Source organism: Peromyscus leucopus, chromosome 16_21 (genome assembly GCF_004664715.2).
Source record: "Peromyscus leucopus breed LL Stock chromosome 16_21, UCI_PerLeu_2.1, whole genome shotgun sequence".
NCBI classification, from domain to species: Eukaryota; Metazoa; Chordata; class Mammalia; order Rodentia; family Cricetidae; genus Peromyscus; species Peromyscus leucopus.
The window spans coordinates 25,691,430-25,710,032 of NC_051084.1; the positions used below are offsets into that span (position 1 = coordinate 25,691,430).

At 46.5% G+C, this 18,603-nt stretch overlaps 1 protein-coding gene and 1 long non-coding RNA gene across 39 annotated transcripts in view; one reads left to right on the plus strand and one right to left on the minus strand.

Moving 5' to 3' along the window:
• Nucleotides 1-18,603, minus strand: part of Ank3 (ankyrin 3) — a 484,120-nt gene that overhangs the window by 85,979 nt on the left and 379,538 nt on the right. For 21 of the 38 annotated variants that reach the window (XM_037199673.1, XM_037199672.1, XM_028877240.2 and 18 more), the window contains 2 exons: nt 7,441-7,564; nt 2,621-2,723 (listed from right to left, as the gene is read on the minus strand). In XM_037199673.1, coding sequence (XP_037055568.1) covers nt 2,621-2,723; nt 7,441-7,564 — 227 coding nt within the window. Of the gene's footprint in view, nt 1-2,620; nt 2,724-5,818; nt 5,831-7,440; nt 7,565-9,010; nt 9,229-18,603 lie in introns of those variants that run through there. The other 17 variants (XM_037199680.1, XM_037199685.1, XM_037199681.1 and 14 more) reach the window with 4 other exon arrangements.
• On the plus strand, nt 9,532-16,134 carry LOC119086745. The gene is made up of 2 exons (XR_005090090.1): nt 9,532-9,618; nt 14,943-16,134. It is a non-coding gene; the product is annotated as an uncharacterized LOC119086745 (long non-coding RNA).

An 18,603-nucleotide genomic window follows, 5' to 3' on the forward strand; every position in this document is an offset into this window, starting at 1 on the left:
CTCCCGGCTTCAGCAAGCACGCGTACATACACACTGTGGAGAATGGAGCGAGAATGCCCCTCGTAGGCTCATATATTTGAATGCTTGGTCCACAGACGGTGACTGGGGTTGGGCTCTGAGGTTTCAAAAGCCCATGCCAGGCCCAGTCACTCTCTCTGCCACCTGTTTGTGGATCAGAGTCAAGCTCTCAGTTACTTCTCCAGCACCATGCCTGCCTGCCTGCCTGCCTCCATGCTCCCTACCATGATGGGCATGGACTCACCCCTTGAAACTGTAAGCAAATCTCCATTTAAATACTTTCTTTTGTAAGTTGCCTTGGTCATGGTGTCTCTTCTAGTACACATGCATCCACACCCACAAAAAACACTCCACACATACTCTGTCAAATTTGTTTCACTTGCCCTAGAGATGAACCATTGGGAAATAAGTAGCCGGCTTAGTTCATTCCTGAAAACTTGATGACACATTCCTCCCCCTCCCCAACACAGACTCTGCTGCATAACCTTAACCCCAAGACCACAGTGATCAAACTAATGTCTTTGTGCACATCTCTATCCAATACCTTTACAGGTGTTCCCAAGCATTCCTAAAATATTTTTATGACTCACATCCCTCCCCCCCCCCATATTGGTTATGAACTTGAGTGGTCCTCACTGAACAAGGCTGGTCAGTAAAGAAATCAACTTGTGGTTTCTACAATTCTTGAGATTTTGTTGGCTTTTTTTCCCCTTAAAGTCTCCTGGTGGGCTGTGGTCTCTTTGGCTGATTGGAGAATGATAGGGATGGCCATAAAGGTGAGCGGTTCTCAACCTGTGGGTCACGACCTTCTAAAGACCCTTCCACAGGGGTTGCCTTAGACCACTGGAAAACATAGATATTTATAATATGATTTATAATGATAACAAAATGACAGTCATGAAAGCAGCAACAGAAATAACTTCATGGTTGGAGGTCACCACAGCATGAGGAACTGTATTAAAGGGTCACAGCGTTAGGAAGGTTGAGGACCCTGACACAGCTGTTTCTGAGACTGAAGCTGCCAGCCGATTCCAAGAGCACCAGCTTCATCCTGAAGCTTCTGACCTTGCCTTTCTTTTCACAGATCCTTAGTTCCGAGTCTACGCTGCCCCTCCATCCTACCTGAGCGCATCTTGGAAGCAGCAACCCTCAGAAGCGAGGAGCATGGGGAGCATTGATTTTGGCTTTATAGTTGGATTCTGACGTGGTCGGCAGTAATAGTGGCGCTGGTGCTGATGGGGGAAAACCAGCTGGGTTTCAGACTCTCGCTCTGAAACCAATAGCCAGCGAGAAATGTAGGCCATGGCTCTATTCAACGAGACGTCCACTTTGTGTCTTGTATGAGTGGGAAGCGGTCTGGTCCCTCTACAGTGTTTCCTATAAGCTGTAATACTGAACCGTTTTGTGGGGTTCCCTAAAGGCACTGAGAATAATATCAATATATTTAACACCTCCTTTAACAGGGAATAGCAGGATGAGACTAAGTTCCTCAGAAAATCCCTACCAACATCTGGCAACACCAGGCACCCAAGAGCCTAGCTTTATTACTGAGACAAGGACTCTCTCTTGAATTTACACCCACCTAAAACCCATGACCTATGCTGCACCTACAATCATTTTACAAAGGTTATTTTTCTTTAAGATCTGACACTGCCTGCCTCTCTATTTTCCTCTGTAAGGCCAGCTCCTTGAGAATGTTCTAGATAACGTAATAACATTCCCCGCAGGTCATCGTGAAGTACAATGCACATCTGTGGGCCTGACGTCAGCATCTCCAGACACGTGGGAGTTCCAAAGGGCTGACCACCTATCACTGAACTCTAGCTTGGGTGTGTCATTCATCACCTTGCGCAATGAGTAGGTGTGGCAAACTTTCACCAATGAGTCACAGTGTTCAAATATCATAAGCTACCTTTAGGTTCATTTATAGTCTATTCAGATTCATCCATCACTGGGTCCCTACTGTGAACATTCAAAATCAGGCACAGGTATGTAGCTGTATATTTTTCTAGAACCATCCAATCTTGGTCCGTGTGCAGCAGGACTGTGCTCCTAGGCCTTCTCACATCATACACTGTCTAACTGACCATAAGCACCAGAGAGAAGAAACGGCACACACATTGGATGAATCCAACAGAGATTCTGGGGAAATAGAAAATGGCACTATGCCTCAGGGAACCCTGAAAAGAACAGATCAAAAGCACGTCCGAGCTGATCTATAAATGCCTGTTACACACTTTCAATAGACACACACACTTCACTTAGAAAACGTTCATGTGAATAATGTCAGCAAATTGAACAGCAAATACTTTTGACCCAGACACAAGAAAGGTATAGGTGCCCTATCTAGAATGCCCCAAGTCCCCCTCTGTGGGATATGGGGGTGGGGGTGGGGAGGAATTGCTTCGAAAAGAGAGAGACATTTCTGACTATGGTATAGTTGACGCTTTTCTTTAATGGGCGAGTCCCCCCTGATTTACAAATACAACATCAAATATTCCTTACATAGGTAGGTCTGCTATCGTTATGGGATCAAGAGCTCGCTGGGGCAAAGCGCGGGAAGAGGGCGACTGAATGAGCGAAGGACAATGAGGACACATACCTGCTCTTTGGAGGGTCCGAGAAGTTCCTCGATCATCATGCTGTCCCGCGCATAGGAGCTTCTGTTCAAGGTGTATGACCTATCCGAACTGAAGGAGCGGAGGCTGTTGTGTTTACAGTTACCCATTCAACAGTGGGAGATGGCGGTGGGATGGATGGGATGGAAGAAAATAAACGCATGCAACTTTAAGAACAGGCAAGATGGCTAAAAATACCAACAAATGTGCTTTTCTTTTTTCTTTTTTTCTTTTTTTAAGATACCCAAAATTAAATTTTTTAGACGTACTCAATTTCATGACTGAGATTTTTGAATTTGGCCAATTTTGCGTCAGTTCTGTGAGAGGAGATGCATGGTGACTTTTGATACTCCACTATGGCGCTGAACCAGCATGGCATTGAAAAGAACCCTCTACCTGATAATGCAAGTGTTTCTTTTTCCTTTTTTGTTTTAAAAAAATTGTTTATTTATTTATTTATCTAATGTGCATTGGTGTTTTGCCTGCATGTATATCTGTGTGAGGATGATGGATCTCTTGGAACTGGAGTTACAGACAGTTGTGAGCTGCCACGTGAGTGCTGGGAATTGAACTCAGGTCCTCTGGAAGAGCAGCCAGTGCTCTTAACCACTGAGTCATCGCTCCAGCCCCAGCACAAGTGTTTCCTAAGAGGAAGACTTGATGTTCGAGGTACCTCTTTCAGTCCAACTGCACTGCCTTTCACGCTTGGATGGAACTGTGTCTGCTGTGGCGGGGTCTTTGGGCGAATCTTTGGACACCAGCTATGGGTTTGCATACTAAGAGCTCTGGTGAGGAGCTGACCCTCAGGGACATTTCAGGAAGGAAAATGGAAACACAGCTATGTGCACCTCTTGGTCACGTTTCTAGGAGACATTCACATGCTCTATCTTCAAATCCTGTTTTTCCTAGGCTCTTTTTTCTTCCTTCTTCTTAACTCTTATCCTTTCTAGACTCTCCCATAGACGACCCCTGAATATTTCCAGGTGCCCCCACACTCTGCCTATATGGACTCTTAAACTACAAGCCAGTAGATTAAGGGACAGTGGGAAGATGATTCTAAAAGGTTACCTTGGCGAAGGCTGCATCTATCCATGTAAGTCATGTGATGACCAGGGTTATCAGTAATCTGAGTCTTGAGTTAATGGCTTTGTTATGATCCTCTGGGGACAAGGAGGATGGTGGCTGTGAAGAACCACTCCCGTGTCATTTTCCACTCACCCCCCCACCCTTACTTAACTGGCAGGCTGTCAGAAAAGAGTGTTCTGTCACCTCATTGTGACGAGATTTCCCATCTGACCTTTCTTGAAGCAGAGCTTCAAGATGGGAAAGAGCTGAGGGGAAGCCTAGACATGACTCCCCAGCCATGAAAACATCTCTAACTAGCATTATATGGACTGACTCCTTTTATCTCGGAGTCCTCATGGGTATAGGGAATCCTCATGCGTACCATGGAAAGTTAGTGTTTTTCTTTGTAATATGTCCACTTAACTGATAAAGCGGGTCTAAGTAGGACTTACGGTATTGCCACCAGTTGAATCAGTCAGATGGTGGCAATTGTCGTGTGCGTGTGCGTGTGCGTGTGTGTGTATGGGAGGAAAGCAAAGAAGAGAACAAGGAACACGTGCCCCTTTGCACAGAGGGATTTCTCTCCCCACTGTCTACTAGCTGAAACATTACCTGCTTTTGCACACATTAGTCAAAAAGTGCAGGGCACGGGAGGGGGGTCAGTCGTACTTTTCGGACTGGAGGAGTCTCAGCTTTCTCCGAATCTCCTGCTCATCGCTCTGACTCAGAACTACCCTTCATCCCAAGGTCACTATCAAACATGCTCAGCAAATATTTACTGACTGTGACGAGCGTGATCCAGGCACATCGGTGCCTCCCAGCGAGCCATAGGGCTGCAGAGTCAGGCCAGTCATGTGATCCTCAGGCTTCCTTTCTCCCTGTTGCAGTTGCATGTCCTCCCTTCCTCCTCTTTCTAGGCCCTTACCTCCTCTTTGACACAGCCAAAGCTTCCTTGACCGCTCTCTTTCAACACTGTCCAGTTCTGTCCAGGGATGGTAACGGGCTGGGGCAGGATCGGTGGCCCCTGGCCACATGCAATGCCTGACCACTTGGGCTGTGGCCAGCCCAGCTGAAGATCAGGTCTTTAACTTGGACCACATGTAACACATTTGAATTGAAAGAGCCCCAGGTAACAGGTGGCTACAATATTTGCGAGTGTCTTTTCTGGACACACGGCTTCACTGACATGATTTGAGAAGCCCTGGGAGGCCCCATTCCCTTACACTTTCTAAGCCACACATTTCCTCACATCAGGACCGGCATTGCATGATACGTTAAAGTTAAGCTGTAATCGGACTGTATATAGGCAGACAATGAAAAGCTTTCGGAGAGAGGCTACATATCCGTGATCCTCTCGGTTTTCAAATCTAAGATGTGTGGATCCTTCTCAGCATCTCCTCCTTCTTGTTTGTCTGTGAGTGACAGCTGCCCAACAGAGCTCAGACCTGGTGCTAGCCGCAGAAATGCTTAAAGCTGTGACTGCTAAGGACCGTTCCAGACCAGACCGGCCTCCATTAGACAGACAGACAGACGAACCCAGGAAATCTCCCGGGCATCACTTCGACTCCCTGGTTCATTGCAGTCCACTCAGGACCAGAGAGTGTTGATTATTTACCTAAGGGAGTCTAGAAAGCCTTAAGCTGGCTTTCCGCTAAGGTCGGAGAGATTATTTGTAGCCATCATTGAAACCTAAGCGTTAGAGGCAGGGCCTGTTAGGAAAACATGCTTCCTTGCGCTAACTCATTACTAGGGTGTCTAGGTCAGCTCAAACACGTAGCCGCCAGCAAACAAACCAGACTGCTTCTTTAGATCCAACAAAACCTTTCCAGTTTTGCCATGCAGCTCTACAAAATTGGTTAAGAGAGAGGAATTCCTTAAGTATCCATATAGGTAAGTATCCATATAGGTAAGGTTCCTTTTCATAGATTTTTTTCCCCTTTCCGTATTATGATTGATTTACTAAAGCTAAGCAGGAAAATGAAATAAAAATTCTTTTTTAAAAAAGCACATTGCAGGCCAGCACAGCACAGCACAGCACAAATGCTGAGGAAAATAAAAATGGGGACATGGGTCAGGGACAGGCAGAGGAACACCACAAAAGCGCCACATCTTCTTACCTTATCTTGGGACTATTTTAAAGTATTTTTAGAAAAAAGGTAAAATCAAGAGAAACAGAATGTAAAAGGAAAAAAAAATCAGACAGGGAAAAAAAGAAAAAAACAAATGTTATGGTTGAATGAGTCATACACTGAATGTCCCTTTAAATGTTACACTCAGAATAACTGACTTGATAAGACTCTAATGATACGCTGCAGAAACATTAAAATATTAGTTATTTTAAAATATAGCTATAAAGTATGCCTTGAGAAATATTTGCCTCTGAGCATAACATCAGTCTCCAATATGGGAAAGATGACTTACACAGAACAGCAACATATAACGGCATAGTCAAAATCAGAGACAAGAAATCCTTAAAATTATCTTAAGACAAAAAAAAAAAAATCACAAGAGGTGATACTTAGATTTCACAGCTTACTGGAAGCAAGTGGCTAGAATTTTCTACAAAGGATATATTCATAAACTGTGAGGAAGGAGAAAGCAGCTCACCGTGAGAGGATAACTAACTCTACAAAAGACAAAATCAAGACCCTTGAAGGGCCCAGACATTTTAGTTTTAACTTCTTAGAATCTGTGATGGAAATAGTGCACATTTTAAAAGTCTCTCTTCTTCTTGCTGACACCTGCTCCTATCAGGTTTGTAAGCCTTTTAGGGACTGTTTATAAAGAAAAAAGGTCTACTAAGTTATCTGAGGTTCTATTTTTAAAAGGCGGACTCGAAGACAAGGCAACGCAGTGTCCAAACTGTTCTCACGAACCACACTGGGAACAAAACCCCAAGGTTTACACTGTGGGAAGTGCCATTTACTATTAGACAATGAAACTTTTTACAGCGGATTCCTACACTATAGGAAAATGTCCTCGGGGCTCTCACTTAGAAGGTTTAATTATTAGCTTTAAAATAACTTGACAGTCAGCAAACACGCCACTGAGCCACACCAGGGGAAAAGAATTCCCAGCCTTCTGGACAAGGTCCTGCTTCCTTCACACAGTGAGTGACTTGGGAGTCCAGGCTTCCCCCCTTCGGCGGTAAGGACTGAATTAGCTGTCTGTGACTTTTGGTAAGTCACTGTTCTGTTCCCAATAGGCCCCTTGACCAACATACTCATGGCCTATGCATGCAGACAGTTTTAATAGCTTTTTTTTTTTTAAATCATCAAGGGTGCTGCCGATCAACCGTCAATTAATTTTTCACTAACAAAGTCTAGCAAATAATCCACCTACAATTTTTTTTTTACATATGCATTAACTAGCCATTTCTTCCAGGATGGAGCAAAACTCCTTCTGAAACATGACCCCCCCTTCCCCCCGCCCAGACTGATTTTCCCATTTATCAGGGCGCTCCTCCGGTAGCATGCTGGCCGCAGGCTGCTAAGTGCCAGGAGGAGAGGGCAAACGTGTTCTGCCACACGAGACTAAAGCACAGCAAACGACAAGGAAATAGCAGAGCAGGTGTGTGTGTGGTGTGCATCGAGAACATTCCACGACATCCACACTGCGTCCCAAGAGCGTGTTCTGGAATCATGAGGAAGATGGAAATGATGCTGGCTCGTGATAGATCATGGTTGTCATACGTGAACTCCGGAAAATAAATAAATAAATAAAAGGAATAATAAAGTACCTGGCAGAGCGGGCTCCGAGACTGAAACCCACATAACCCTCCGCTGGCAGGGAGTCATCGCCCAGTTCCTTAAGGTCCTGCGGCCCCAGATACTTGTCAGTGTCCCCTGTGATGGCATCTTCACCTGCAGGGGGAGAGCAAGGCACAGTCAGAAGCCCTCCCTCTTGACTAGGTAGCAGTTATGGAGAAAACCACTGCTCATTATCTGATCACCTTCCCGGGTGCCCCTGGAGGTTTTCGTTTTTGTTTGTTTGTTTGTTGTTTGTTTTTAATGCCACCCAGAAAGAAAGAGTGGGGAAAGAAGTTAGTTCACCCGGCTAGTGTTAATGATCAATGGTAAGCATGACCCCTGACCGCCCCCCACCCCGCCCCCCACCCCGGTTCAGTTAATTACAGACACGGAGCTTATCGATCAGGTGAGTTTTCCTCATACCACCCATGATGATTAGCAGCTTGTTTGAATGGACACCGTGTGCAAAATAAGGCCGCGTCTCTAAGACTGTCCTTCAAAATGAGAGAAGGAAATGGCTGTATTTAGTTATTTCTTCATTTGCTTAGTGTATTTGGTACACACAGGCCACCGTGCACCTGTGGAGTTCAGAGGACAACCTGTGGGAGTGAGTTCTTTCCTTCTACTATGTGGGTTCTGGGGATCAGACTCAGCCAGGCTTGGCAAGTGTTTTCACCAGCTGAGTTACCTCGCCTGCCTGGGAAAGAGGTTGTTGTTGTTGTTGTTGTTGTTGTTGAAACCAGTTTCCTCTCGGGATTTCGATTTGGGGCATATCTACTCTGAGTTTTGTGAGTTCATGGTGGAGGCTGTAGCTGCTTGCCTGGGAGGCCTCGGAGCCCATTCATTTTGAACTGTTTCTAAACCTATCAGATTAACAAATCAGCCCAGCTTTTCCCACCCCTGGAAGGCTACTTGCAAAGCAACTGCTGCCTTCTTTACAGAGGTGAGGTTGGCGGGGCTCCTGCAGGCGGAAAGGGGGACCCTAGGAACTGCACTCTGACGAGCCACACAAAGGGTTAATGCATGCAAACTGCTCCTACAAGCTGTGTGTGCCTAGTGAGCTCACACGGAAAACCACATTCCAAGAGCAACAGGGCAGGTTTTTCAATGGTCTTTTTGCCCTCTGGGATGTTTCCCATCCCTCCCAAAGCATAGCCCAGGCGGCAGAAAGTTCCCTCTACGTGGGTAAACCCAGTCTCTTTTTAAAATCACTTCCCTTTCATGATACAAGCTGGCCGGCCCAAAGAAATTCCAAATGTGTATATACTAGGTTTTCTCAAAGGTAAGCGATTCACCGCCCCGATTCTTCATTCAATACTTCTTACAATTTCCATTCATTTCAACTACAGGAGCTCAACTTTTTAGCAACCAATCAGGTCTTGAAACACACTGGCAATGATTTTTTTTTTTCTCAAACGTGAAAACTAAACAGATCGTCTTTCTGCTGCTACTCAATGCCACACTCCTTTTAAGTAAATATTCGCAGGGGGATATTTGCAATATTTCTCCGTCAGAAACAAAACCAGCACGCGCCAAACACGTATTAAAGAAAGAGCTTACTGTGTGGCAAAGCCATTTCCACCACGCTGGGTTGAGGAGTACTCTCCTGAGGCTTCCAGGAATTCCTTAAGCAGAAGTTTAGCGTGAGCCGTCCACACCAGCCCCAAATCCACACCAGTCTGAACAAACCCTTCCCTGGTCAGATCTGTCTTCACCGGGACCTCGGAGTTCCCCTCAGCATGTCCGTCTCCTCACAGGCGACTGAGCAACTGTACATCTTTCCTCACTTTTTAGACTCCGAAGATATTTTTTTAAAAAAAAAATATCAGAAACATTCAAAAAATTTCGTGTGGCAACACTTCATAGCGACGAACATCCTTCTGATCACTCTGCAGACATCCTTTCAAAGTGCCTTCTGATTGGATTAAGAACGCGCTGGCAAGCCTCTGGCAGGACCCAATAGTGACAGCAAAGCGAGCCCAGGAGTTATTTGTATGTAAATACGAGGACTGCCCGGGTGTAGACTTTCAGTAACTTGATACCAGAGCCGGCCCAGAGTGACTGGGACCCTCACAAGAGGTTGAGGGAGCGAGCCCAGGACACTCTGTGTAACTGGGAGAGTCGGAGATGGTTCTCCTTAAATATGAATGAAGAAACAGCCAAGCCAGGTACAGAGAAAAACAAACACTGGAGGAAAACAAAAGCCTGGGGCCGGAGCAGGAGTGGCTGGGAGCTGCAGGCAAACTTTCAACTTTGTTCTCTCTCAGCTGGGAACACGGGAGCCTCTGTTATTTATGGTCCCTGTCAGGTGGAAGGAGGGCAGGAAAGAAGGGAGGGCCGGCCGGCCTGCCCTTGGGTGGAGGTTGGGAAACTGTGGGGCCGGGGAAGCAGCTGTGACCCCAGGGTTCGCAGGGACACCACAGATCAAACACACGGACACAGATCAACAGGGCAGCGCCCAGAGAGAGAACGAGACAGAGAAGGGGCTGCGGGGGGGGGGGGGGATCAGGCTGGGGAAGCAACTGCGATCCTGCGGAGTTCCTGCAGTTCTTGAATACATTCAGAGGGTCTCGGTTTACTGGTTCTCACTCCTGGGGGGGGGGTCCCAGGAGAGCACGGTGTGAGTGTGTGTGTGTGTGTGTGTGTGTGAGAGAGAGAGAGAGAGAGAGAGAGAGAGAGAGAGAAGAGAAGTCTATGCAATCAGGAGGAGAAGACTGAGCCCAGGAGGCGACTACCACCTTCCTAAGAAGATGTCTCTCCTTTGATATGCAGGGTCTCTCTCCTAGGGGGAAGCATCCTGTTTATGTGGTCGGTGAGAAGACAGCCAGGCCTCTGCAGCTTCCACTGGGGTACGCAGCTGGAGAAGGCCATTTCAATGGCACCCCCTAACACACACCCCAGAATAGCTAGTTAGTCTAGGAAGTTAGCAGTGGTCTTTGAAACCTGAGCCAGCTGTGCTGAGCACGCCTTTATTCATTTATGTAAGGTTTATTTATTTATTTCTTAAGGATTTTATACACGTGTCCAATGCAATATGATCATATCCACCGCCACACACACCCCCCATTCCGGCACCTCCCTGTCCTGCTCACAGCTTTGTGTCTTCCCTTTTTTTCTTTCAATCCACCGAGTCCCATCAGAGCTGCCCATAGCCACAAGGGTATGCAACCACCCAGTGGGGCAAGAGCAGCCTACCTGTGGCCACACCCCCAGAGGCTCTCCCTCCACCCGCTGTTATCTCCGGCCAATAGTTCCTCAGTTAGGGGTGGGGCCTCACGAGCCCGCCCCCATCCGTGCAGCCACCCTCTTAGCCTGTAACCTAAAGACAGATAGGAATCTGCAGGGGTGGTAGTGGTGGTGGGGGCGGGGGGGGGAAGAGTGAGGAAGAAAGCTCTCTCGGGATCTTGACCGAGCCAAAGAATATGACTCGTCAATGTTAAGATGATTTGTTCTAATCTGTTCAGCCCGGTTGCAATCAACGCGGTACCTACGGAAGGGGGGGGGGGGGGAAGCCATTTACAGTGTCCACATGCTGAAAACGGGAGGAGAGAAGAGGCTTTGGGATGAGAGGTGTCTGAATGCCAGGCTGTTTTTTCTTTTTTCTTTTCTTTTTTCTTTTCTTTTCTTTTCTTTTCTTTTCTGTCTTTCTTTCCTTTCTTTTTGTTTTTGTTTTTTCCGAGAGGGGTTTCTCTGTGTTGTTTTGGGGCCTGTCCTGGAGCTTGCTCTGTAGCCCAGGCTGGCCTCGAACTCACAGAGATCCGTCTGCCTCTGCCTCCCAAGTGCTGGGATTAAAGGTGTAAGCTACCACCACTCAGTGTAAAACTATTATTTTATATCAGTTTGTACAGTAGGTGTTCTGGGTACAGATTCAAACTCCAGCATTTATGAACAGAAAGCCTTTACAATGTCATTCAATTGCTCTGAGTCACAGTTTGAGCCATCACAAAAGGTGACTCTACCTAGAGCTTTGTTACAACTTCCTGGACAGCTGGCTAAAAGTCTGGGTGAAGTGAGTGCTGAACCTGCTGGGATTTGTGTCTTTAATAGGTTCTTCCCCGGGACCCAGATATCTGTGCCCATGATTTTATAAAGTTATCATTTAAATAGCTCCTATTTACACTGGTCCAGGCAAAATCAACAGGCTCAGCACAGGCGTGACATGTGCACCACATGGAATAAATGATTAAACAATAACAACAAAATGAATCCTCCCACCTTTCCATGCCAAACATTCTATAGTAATCTGGCACAGCGCACCGTTATACTGAGGTTAGGATGAGATGCAGTGCGTTAAATGATGTGACTGATTCTAATCCTCTTTATGATCAAAGAAAATTGGTTATCAGCGGCTGCTTACCAACAGGTCCAAGTATTTATAAGCCAGCAGAGGTCATGGATGATGTGGTGGTATTGTGTTCCCCAAAATATTGTGTACTCTAATAAATTTATCTGGGGTCAGAGAACAGACAGCCACTAGATACAAAGGCTAGAAAATGGTGGCACTCACACCTTTAATCCTAGCATTCCAGAGATAGAAATCCATCTGGATCTCTGTGAGTTCAAGGCCACATTGGAAATAGCCAAGCATGGTGACACACGCCTTTAATCCCAGAAAGCCAGTCTTTAATCCCAGGGAGTGGTGGTAGAAAGCAAAAAGATATATAAGGCGTGAGGACGAGAAACTAGGAGCATTTTGGCTGGTTAAGCATTCAGGCTTCTAGCAGCAATCAGCTGAGAGCCATTGGGATGAGGACACAGAAGCTTCCAGTCTGAGGAAACAGGACCAGCTGAGGAATTGGCAAGGTGAGATAGCTGTGGCTTGTTCTGTCTCTCTGATCTACCAGCATGGACCCCAATAACTTGCCTCGGGTTTCATTTTATTAATAAGAACTTTTAAGATTCCTGCTACAGGATGATACTCTTAGTTTGATATTTACGTATTATCATCAGTATTTATATGCTATAAAAACTAAATATTTCTGACATGAAAACACTGTTGTAAATATGTATAAAACACCAAGGGCCCTAAATGTTCACTTCCCAAGAAGTAAAACGTGCATGGGTCCACAATGATTGATAGCTTGATAGTGGTGGACAGATAGGTTGGATGGTTGGGCAGTCCTGTTAGTGTCTTGACTATGTTTTGGCAGGGAGGCTGTTCGTCTCTCCAGATGCCCTCCCTACCCGACCTTCAGTAAACTCTGCTGTCCTCCGTCCAAGCCCATGTGTAGGGCCCTTACTTGAATCTGATTGGCTCGCGCTTTGAATAGCAAAGTCCAGGGAAAGCGATTTTCCAGGGTCTCCAGGTTGTAGGTGAAGAAACCCTATAGGTTCTCAGTGAGCCTCTTGGAAATGCTTCTCTGTCCCTGGCCAGTCTGGTGTAAGAAATGTGGTTGACTCTAAGCCAACATAGTATAAAGAGGCTTGAGGTTTATGTATAGCGAGACAGGGCTTGTGGGGAGGGAGGGACGGAGAAGGGAGGGGCAGAGAAAGGAAGAGAGAAAAGGAGAGAGGCAGAGAAGGAGAATGAGAGGGAGAGAGACAAAGACAAGGAAGGAGAGAGAAGAAGGCAGGGAGGCGGAGCTTGCAATCTTGCTGGTGTTCTAGATATCCTCGCTGAAGAACCAGACTCTGAATGACACAGCCTCGCACACCTGGTCATGTGACTCCAGCTTCAGGCTGCTCTCTGATGCCACCCCATAAAAGTTGGCAAACCCCCAGAACGATTGAGATCATGCGTTAAGACACTGAGTGTAGAGATAGATGATTTATTCTGTAATAGGTGACCAAAATGGAAACAAGAGTCAAGGTCCAGAGGTCACATGCTGCTTGCCCAACGTGGCCCTGGCCAGCTCCATAGTTCTGTGTCTCAGCAGTGCTCACAGGATGAGAACAGACAAAGATCTCAAACAAGTGAGGTGGCCGATTGCATCGGGTGAGCTCCCATCATGGACTACAGGCTCTACGCCTTTCTAAGCTTTGATATTTGGGCGCCATTGTATTTACTGCTAATCCCTTTGTGTTGGTAATCTACCAGAACCCAGGGAATGTTTTCAATACAACCCAAACCTCAAAGCAACTGTAATCCCTCAAGTCACCGCGCCACAGAATAAAAAAGTCACTGGGCGGCATTTCACTAGATTCCCAGCTATCCCCCCATCTCACTGTGCCTGAACGGAGAGTAGATTCCTCATGCTACAGAGGACCACACTTAGAGTCGTGAACCTCTGTCTACCTGGAAAACAAGACAGACTAGCTTCAGCGACAGGGAGAGAAAGAAAACAGATGTGTTAGATGATATTCAGGGCTGCGCAGGAACAACCAGACACATCCTTATCTCCTGGGGTTTCCGGTCGGTGGTCCGCGCTTAGCCTAACCTCCATCCTGTCTTCATCATGCCTTCAGTGCCCGTCTCTACACCACAGACAGAAACAGTTCTTGGCCTAATGTGGGAATGAATTTTCTCGCCCTAGGCTTGGCCTCTGCTCCCCCTTCCCCTCCCTTTTCGTCTCTTCTTTCTTCTCCTTTCCTCTCTTTCCCCTCCCCCTTCTCCTCTCCTCTCCCCCTGCCCCCCATCCCCTCCCCTCCTCTCTTTTTTCTTTTTTCTCCTCTCCCCCACCACCCCCTCCCCTCCCCTCCTCTCCTCTTTTTTCTTTCCTCTCCTCTTCCCCCCACCCCTTCCCCTCCTCTCCTCTCCTTTTTTCTTTCCTCTCCTCTCCCCTCCCTCCCTCTCCTCTCCTCTCCTCTCCTCCTCTCCTCTCCTCTCCTCTCTCCTCTCCTCCCTTTGGCTTTCCTTTCTCTTCCCTCTTCTTCCCTGTCCTCTTCCCAGGCTTCCCTCTGTATGTAACTTTCTTGTAATCTTAAGCTCACCACCACAAAACCCATTTGTTGCTTTTCTAGGGACTCAGAGTTCTTTTTCTATCTGCTTAGAGACCCAAATCCTGGAGATACTGACTCACGGTAGCTAAACCAAACTATAGGTAGATATTTTGCTCACATAGACTTACTTCTTGTCCTGCGAAGTGTAGAATGCCCCACCCCTCACATACACACACAAGAGGATGTGTTTTGTAACATTAAAAGGTGAAATAGCACAAAACCCCTCCAAGTAAATAATAGGCCCCAGCCTCCAAATGACACGAGATTGAAAGCAGCCAGATGAGAAATCAAGAGGGGTGTAATTTGCACAGCCCACTGATTAGCCAGGAGCGGACTGCTCTACACACAGGCACTTCCCAGTCAACCTTGGACAGCTTCAGTTGACTGGAAGGCTTTAAAATGTGTTTTTCCATCACAGCCAAGAGAGACAATGAAAACTGCTGAACAGTGAACCTTTCACCATTATCAGTCTTCACCGCAGGCTGGAAGGGTACAGTTGGATCACTAGAATCAACACTTCTATTTATTGAGCATTGACTGTGTTCTGGGCTCAGGGTTTGGTGCTTTGTATATTATCTCATTTAATTCTCTCTGCCTACTATCTCTTCTTCAGGGTCAAGGACAGCAATAAGTAATCCAAGGCCACTGAGGACTTGAGAAAGATGGGGTATCACAGGCTGGAGACTGGGCTGGGGAGCCTTTGTTCCGACTGCTCCAGTGTGCTGTGGAAACTCAAAGTCCACTGAGAACGGACTGCTGACGGTGGTGATGAGCCGAGCTCGCTGAGGGCAGTGGGTGTCTGCCGGGTTCCCTCTGAGGTTCCCAGAACCCTGCCCAGCACGGCATGGGTGCTCAATAAATGTCTGGAATGACTGAGAGATAGATCACTTATAACCTCGGAAGAAGGCACTACCAGAGTGAAGAGGGAGGAGACTTACTTTTCACCAAAAACGCCTGTACTTTGGGAATTTTGAACCATGTGCATTTACCACCTAGTCAAAGAAATGAACAAAGTCAACAAGATGAAACAGAACCCAGGGAATGCAGGTCAATCCTATAGGCTCCATGGTCCATCCATCACAAACACATACATGACATACACAAGCCTGCCAGATGGGCATCAGGGTGGACCCTCATGGGGACCATGTAGTTACCACCCAGTAAACATGGAGAGGAAGCTCCTTTCCTTACTCGCTTCTGTAAGAAATGGGACACACAGAGGAAGAACAACACAGGAAGAAGGAGACGCACATCCACATGCCACTTTGAAAGCAGCGGCTTTCCACATGCAGCGTGCGTCACGGGGATTTGAAGGTTTACGCTGGTAGCAAACCTCAAGTGACTCTGATGTGGTGGGCCCAGAACTCAAGGTGTGAACCATTAAGGAATTTTACCAGTAAATATAGCCATTTGCCAGGCCTGCGGACTATACAAAATTAAGTCTCTTTCCTAGGTGGGGATTCTAGAATCACAGTCATACTAACTTCAGAAACAGCGTTCACACAAGCGCAGCGTTTCTTACTGTTTAGACACCAAGTTTCCGCATATATATATACAGCAGGCTCTTTGGACTGGCTGCAGTGTTGCTGGTCTGAGAACCACACTGAATCTCCAGGTGGCAGGGCCAACTGTTGTCTCCAATAGTCAGTCTCCAATAAGAAAGGACCAAGACACGAATCATGGTACAAATATCACACTCTAGTGTTTAGTGTTGTCCACCTGACAAAACCGAACACACTTCACATCATGTGTGCTTCATCTAATCCCCTACCCCTTTCTAATAAAAAGACTTGTCTTTATTTACATGTGTATGTCACAGGCATTGAGGATTTTTTTGGAATCAAAAAGAAGGCACTAGATCCCCCAAAATTGGCAAATCAGGTGGGTGTGAGACACATGATGTGAGTGGTGGGAACTGAATTCAGGTCCTGTGGTGGTCCGAAAGAAAATGGCCCCCAAAGTGAGCAGCACTCTAAGGAGGTGTGGCTTTGTTGGAGTAGGTGTGGTCTTGTTGGAGGAAGTGTGTCACTGTGGGGGTGGGATTTGAGGTCTCCTTTGCTCAAGCTTTGCTCAGTTTGATACTCGGACCACTTCCTGTTGCCTGCGAGTCAGGACATAAGAACTCTCAGCTCCTTCTCCAGCACCATGTCTGTCTGCATGCTGCCTTGCTTCCCACCATGATGATAATGGACTGACCCTCTGAACTGAAGGCGAGCCACCCCAGTGAAATGTTTTCCTTTATAAAAGTTGCCCTGGTCATGGTGTCTCTTCACAGCAAAGAAACATTAATTAACACAGGTCCTTTGGAAGAGCAGAAAGCATTCTTAATCATGGAGCCATCTCTCCAGCCCCAGCCCCTCCCCTTTTATAGGTGACATACAAAAATATTAGCTTACTCCCTAAAACTCTCTTGTCAAGTCGGGGGCAGGGTCTATGCTGGTACATACAATTATCCAATCCTTAACACAATACCATGGTGACGGAAAGTGAACAAGAGAATTGCAGATTAACCCCAGATGCTCAAAGGGAGGGCCACCTTTCCCTGACAGAATTTCCAGGGTTAAATAGAGGGTGTATGCATGAAGATGGTAATGAGGAGGGCGATAAGATGGGGAAGTCGAGGACTCCTTGCTAGAGAACCTGGCGCAGAAGGGTAAGGGAAGTATGGGAATGTCCTGAGGACCTTGGGCTGCAAGCCTGATGGAAGCCACAGGCAACTGGACAGGAAAACACTGCTTGAGACATAGTTTAGGGTCCCCGGAATTAGGCTTTAGAGTAAATATTGCCAGCAAGCATCCTCTGTCCTGCTCTTTTGGACCAATTCTAACCTTAAGGCAGAAGCAGGATGGATGCTGCTGAGGCTATTTGACAGGAAGAGGACCGGAAGTACCACACGTTGGGAAGTTGCTCAGTGCTAGCATGTTCTATCACTACATGAGATGTTAGTAAGCTCTCAGACATAAGGTCTGTTGGCCAGTGAGAAGGCTCAGTGGGTAATGGTACTTGCCACCAAGCCTGACCACCTGAGTTCCATCTCACAGACCCTCATGGTGGGAAGAGAGAACTGACTTCTGCAAGTTGTCCTCTGATATCCACACTTGTACATGCATGCACACGTGTGTGCCACACACACACATACACATACACACAATTTTTAAAAAATGGGACAAGAAATAAGATCTGCTATATGCTTTTTTAGCTGAAGATTTAAATAAGGGGCATAAAATATAATTATTTTTAACATTTTTTAAAAATCAAATCAAGCCTCGTCTAAGAGATTTACGATCTCATCTAACTTTTAGAGAGGGCATTTCAGCCTAGGGATCAGGATGCAGTTCAGTTAGTGTAGTGCTTTCTTCGTATACATGAAACCCTGAGGTCCGTCCCCCACCTCCCTGCACCACATAAACTGGGTGTCATAGCACAAGGCTGTAATTGCAGAACTCAGTGGGCTAAGGCAGGAGGATCAGAAGTTCCAAGTCATCCTTAACTACACAGTGAGTTCAAAACTGGCCTGGAGGGAGGGGCTGGAGAGATGGGCCCAGCAGTAAAGAGCACTGGCTGCTTTTCCAGAGGGCCTGGGTTTGATTCCTAGCATCCACATAGTAGCTGACAACCATCTGTAACTCCAGTTTCAGGGGATCTTATGCCCCCTCCTAGAACACCAGGCATGCATGTGCACAGACATACATGCAGGGAAAAACACCCATATATGTAAAATAAAAATAAATCTATCTCAAAAAAAAAATTGGGCTGGGTTACATAAGACCCTGTCTCAATATTTAAATGTGAGTAATTAATTTATTGCCTAGACAATAGATGCTCATGTGATGCTTCCCTTTATCCTCTGTTACTTTCATTCTTAATAATCAAGAAAGTAAGAGTAGGAAAGAAGCCTAGTGTGTTGGGACACACCTTTAATCCCAGCACTCGAAGGCAGAGGTAGGCAGATCTCTGTGAGTTCAACATCAGCCTGATCTATAAAGTTCCAGACCAACCAAATAGATATAGCAAGATCTTGTTGCAAAACAAAACAAGCAAGCAAATAAACCCAAACATACACACACAGAGAGAGAGAGAGAGAGAGAGAGAGAGAGAGAGAGAGAGAGAGAGAGAGAGAGGGAGAGGGGGGGAGAGAGAGAGAGAGAGAGAGAGAGAGAGAGAGAGAGAGAGAGAGAGAGAGAGAGAACAGGAAATGGAAGATAGGAAAACAGGACCCGGATGCATCCAATTCTATTGTAGCTATGTGACAGCAAATGAGAAGTTACTTAGAC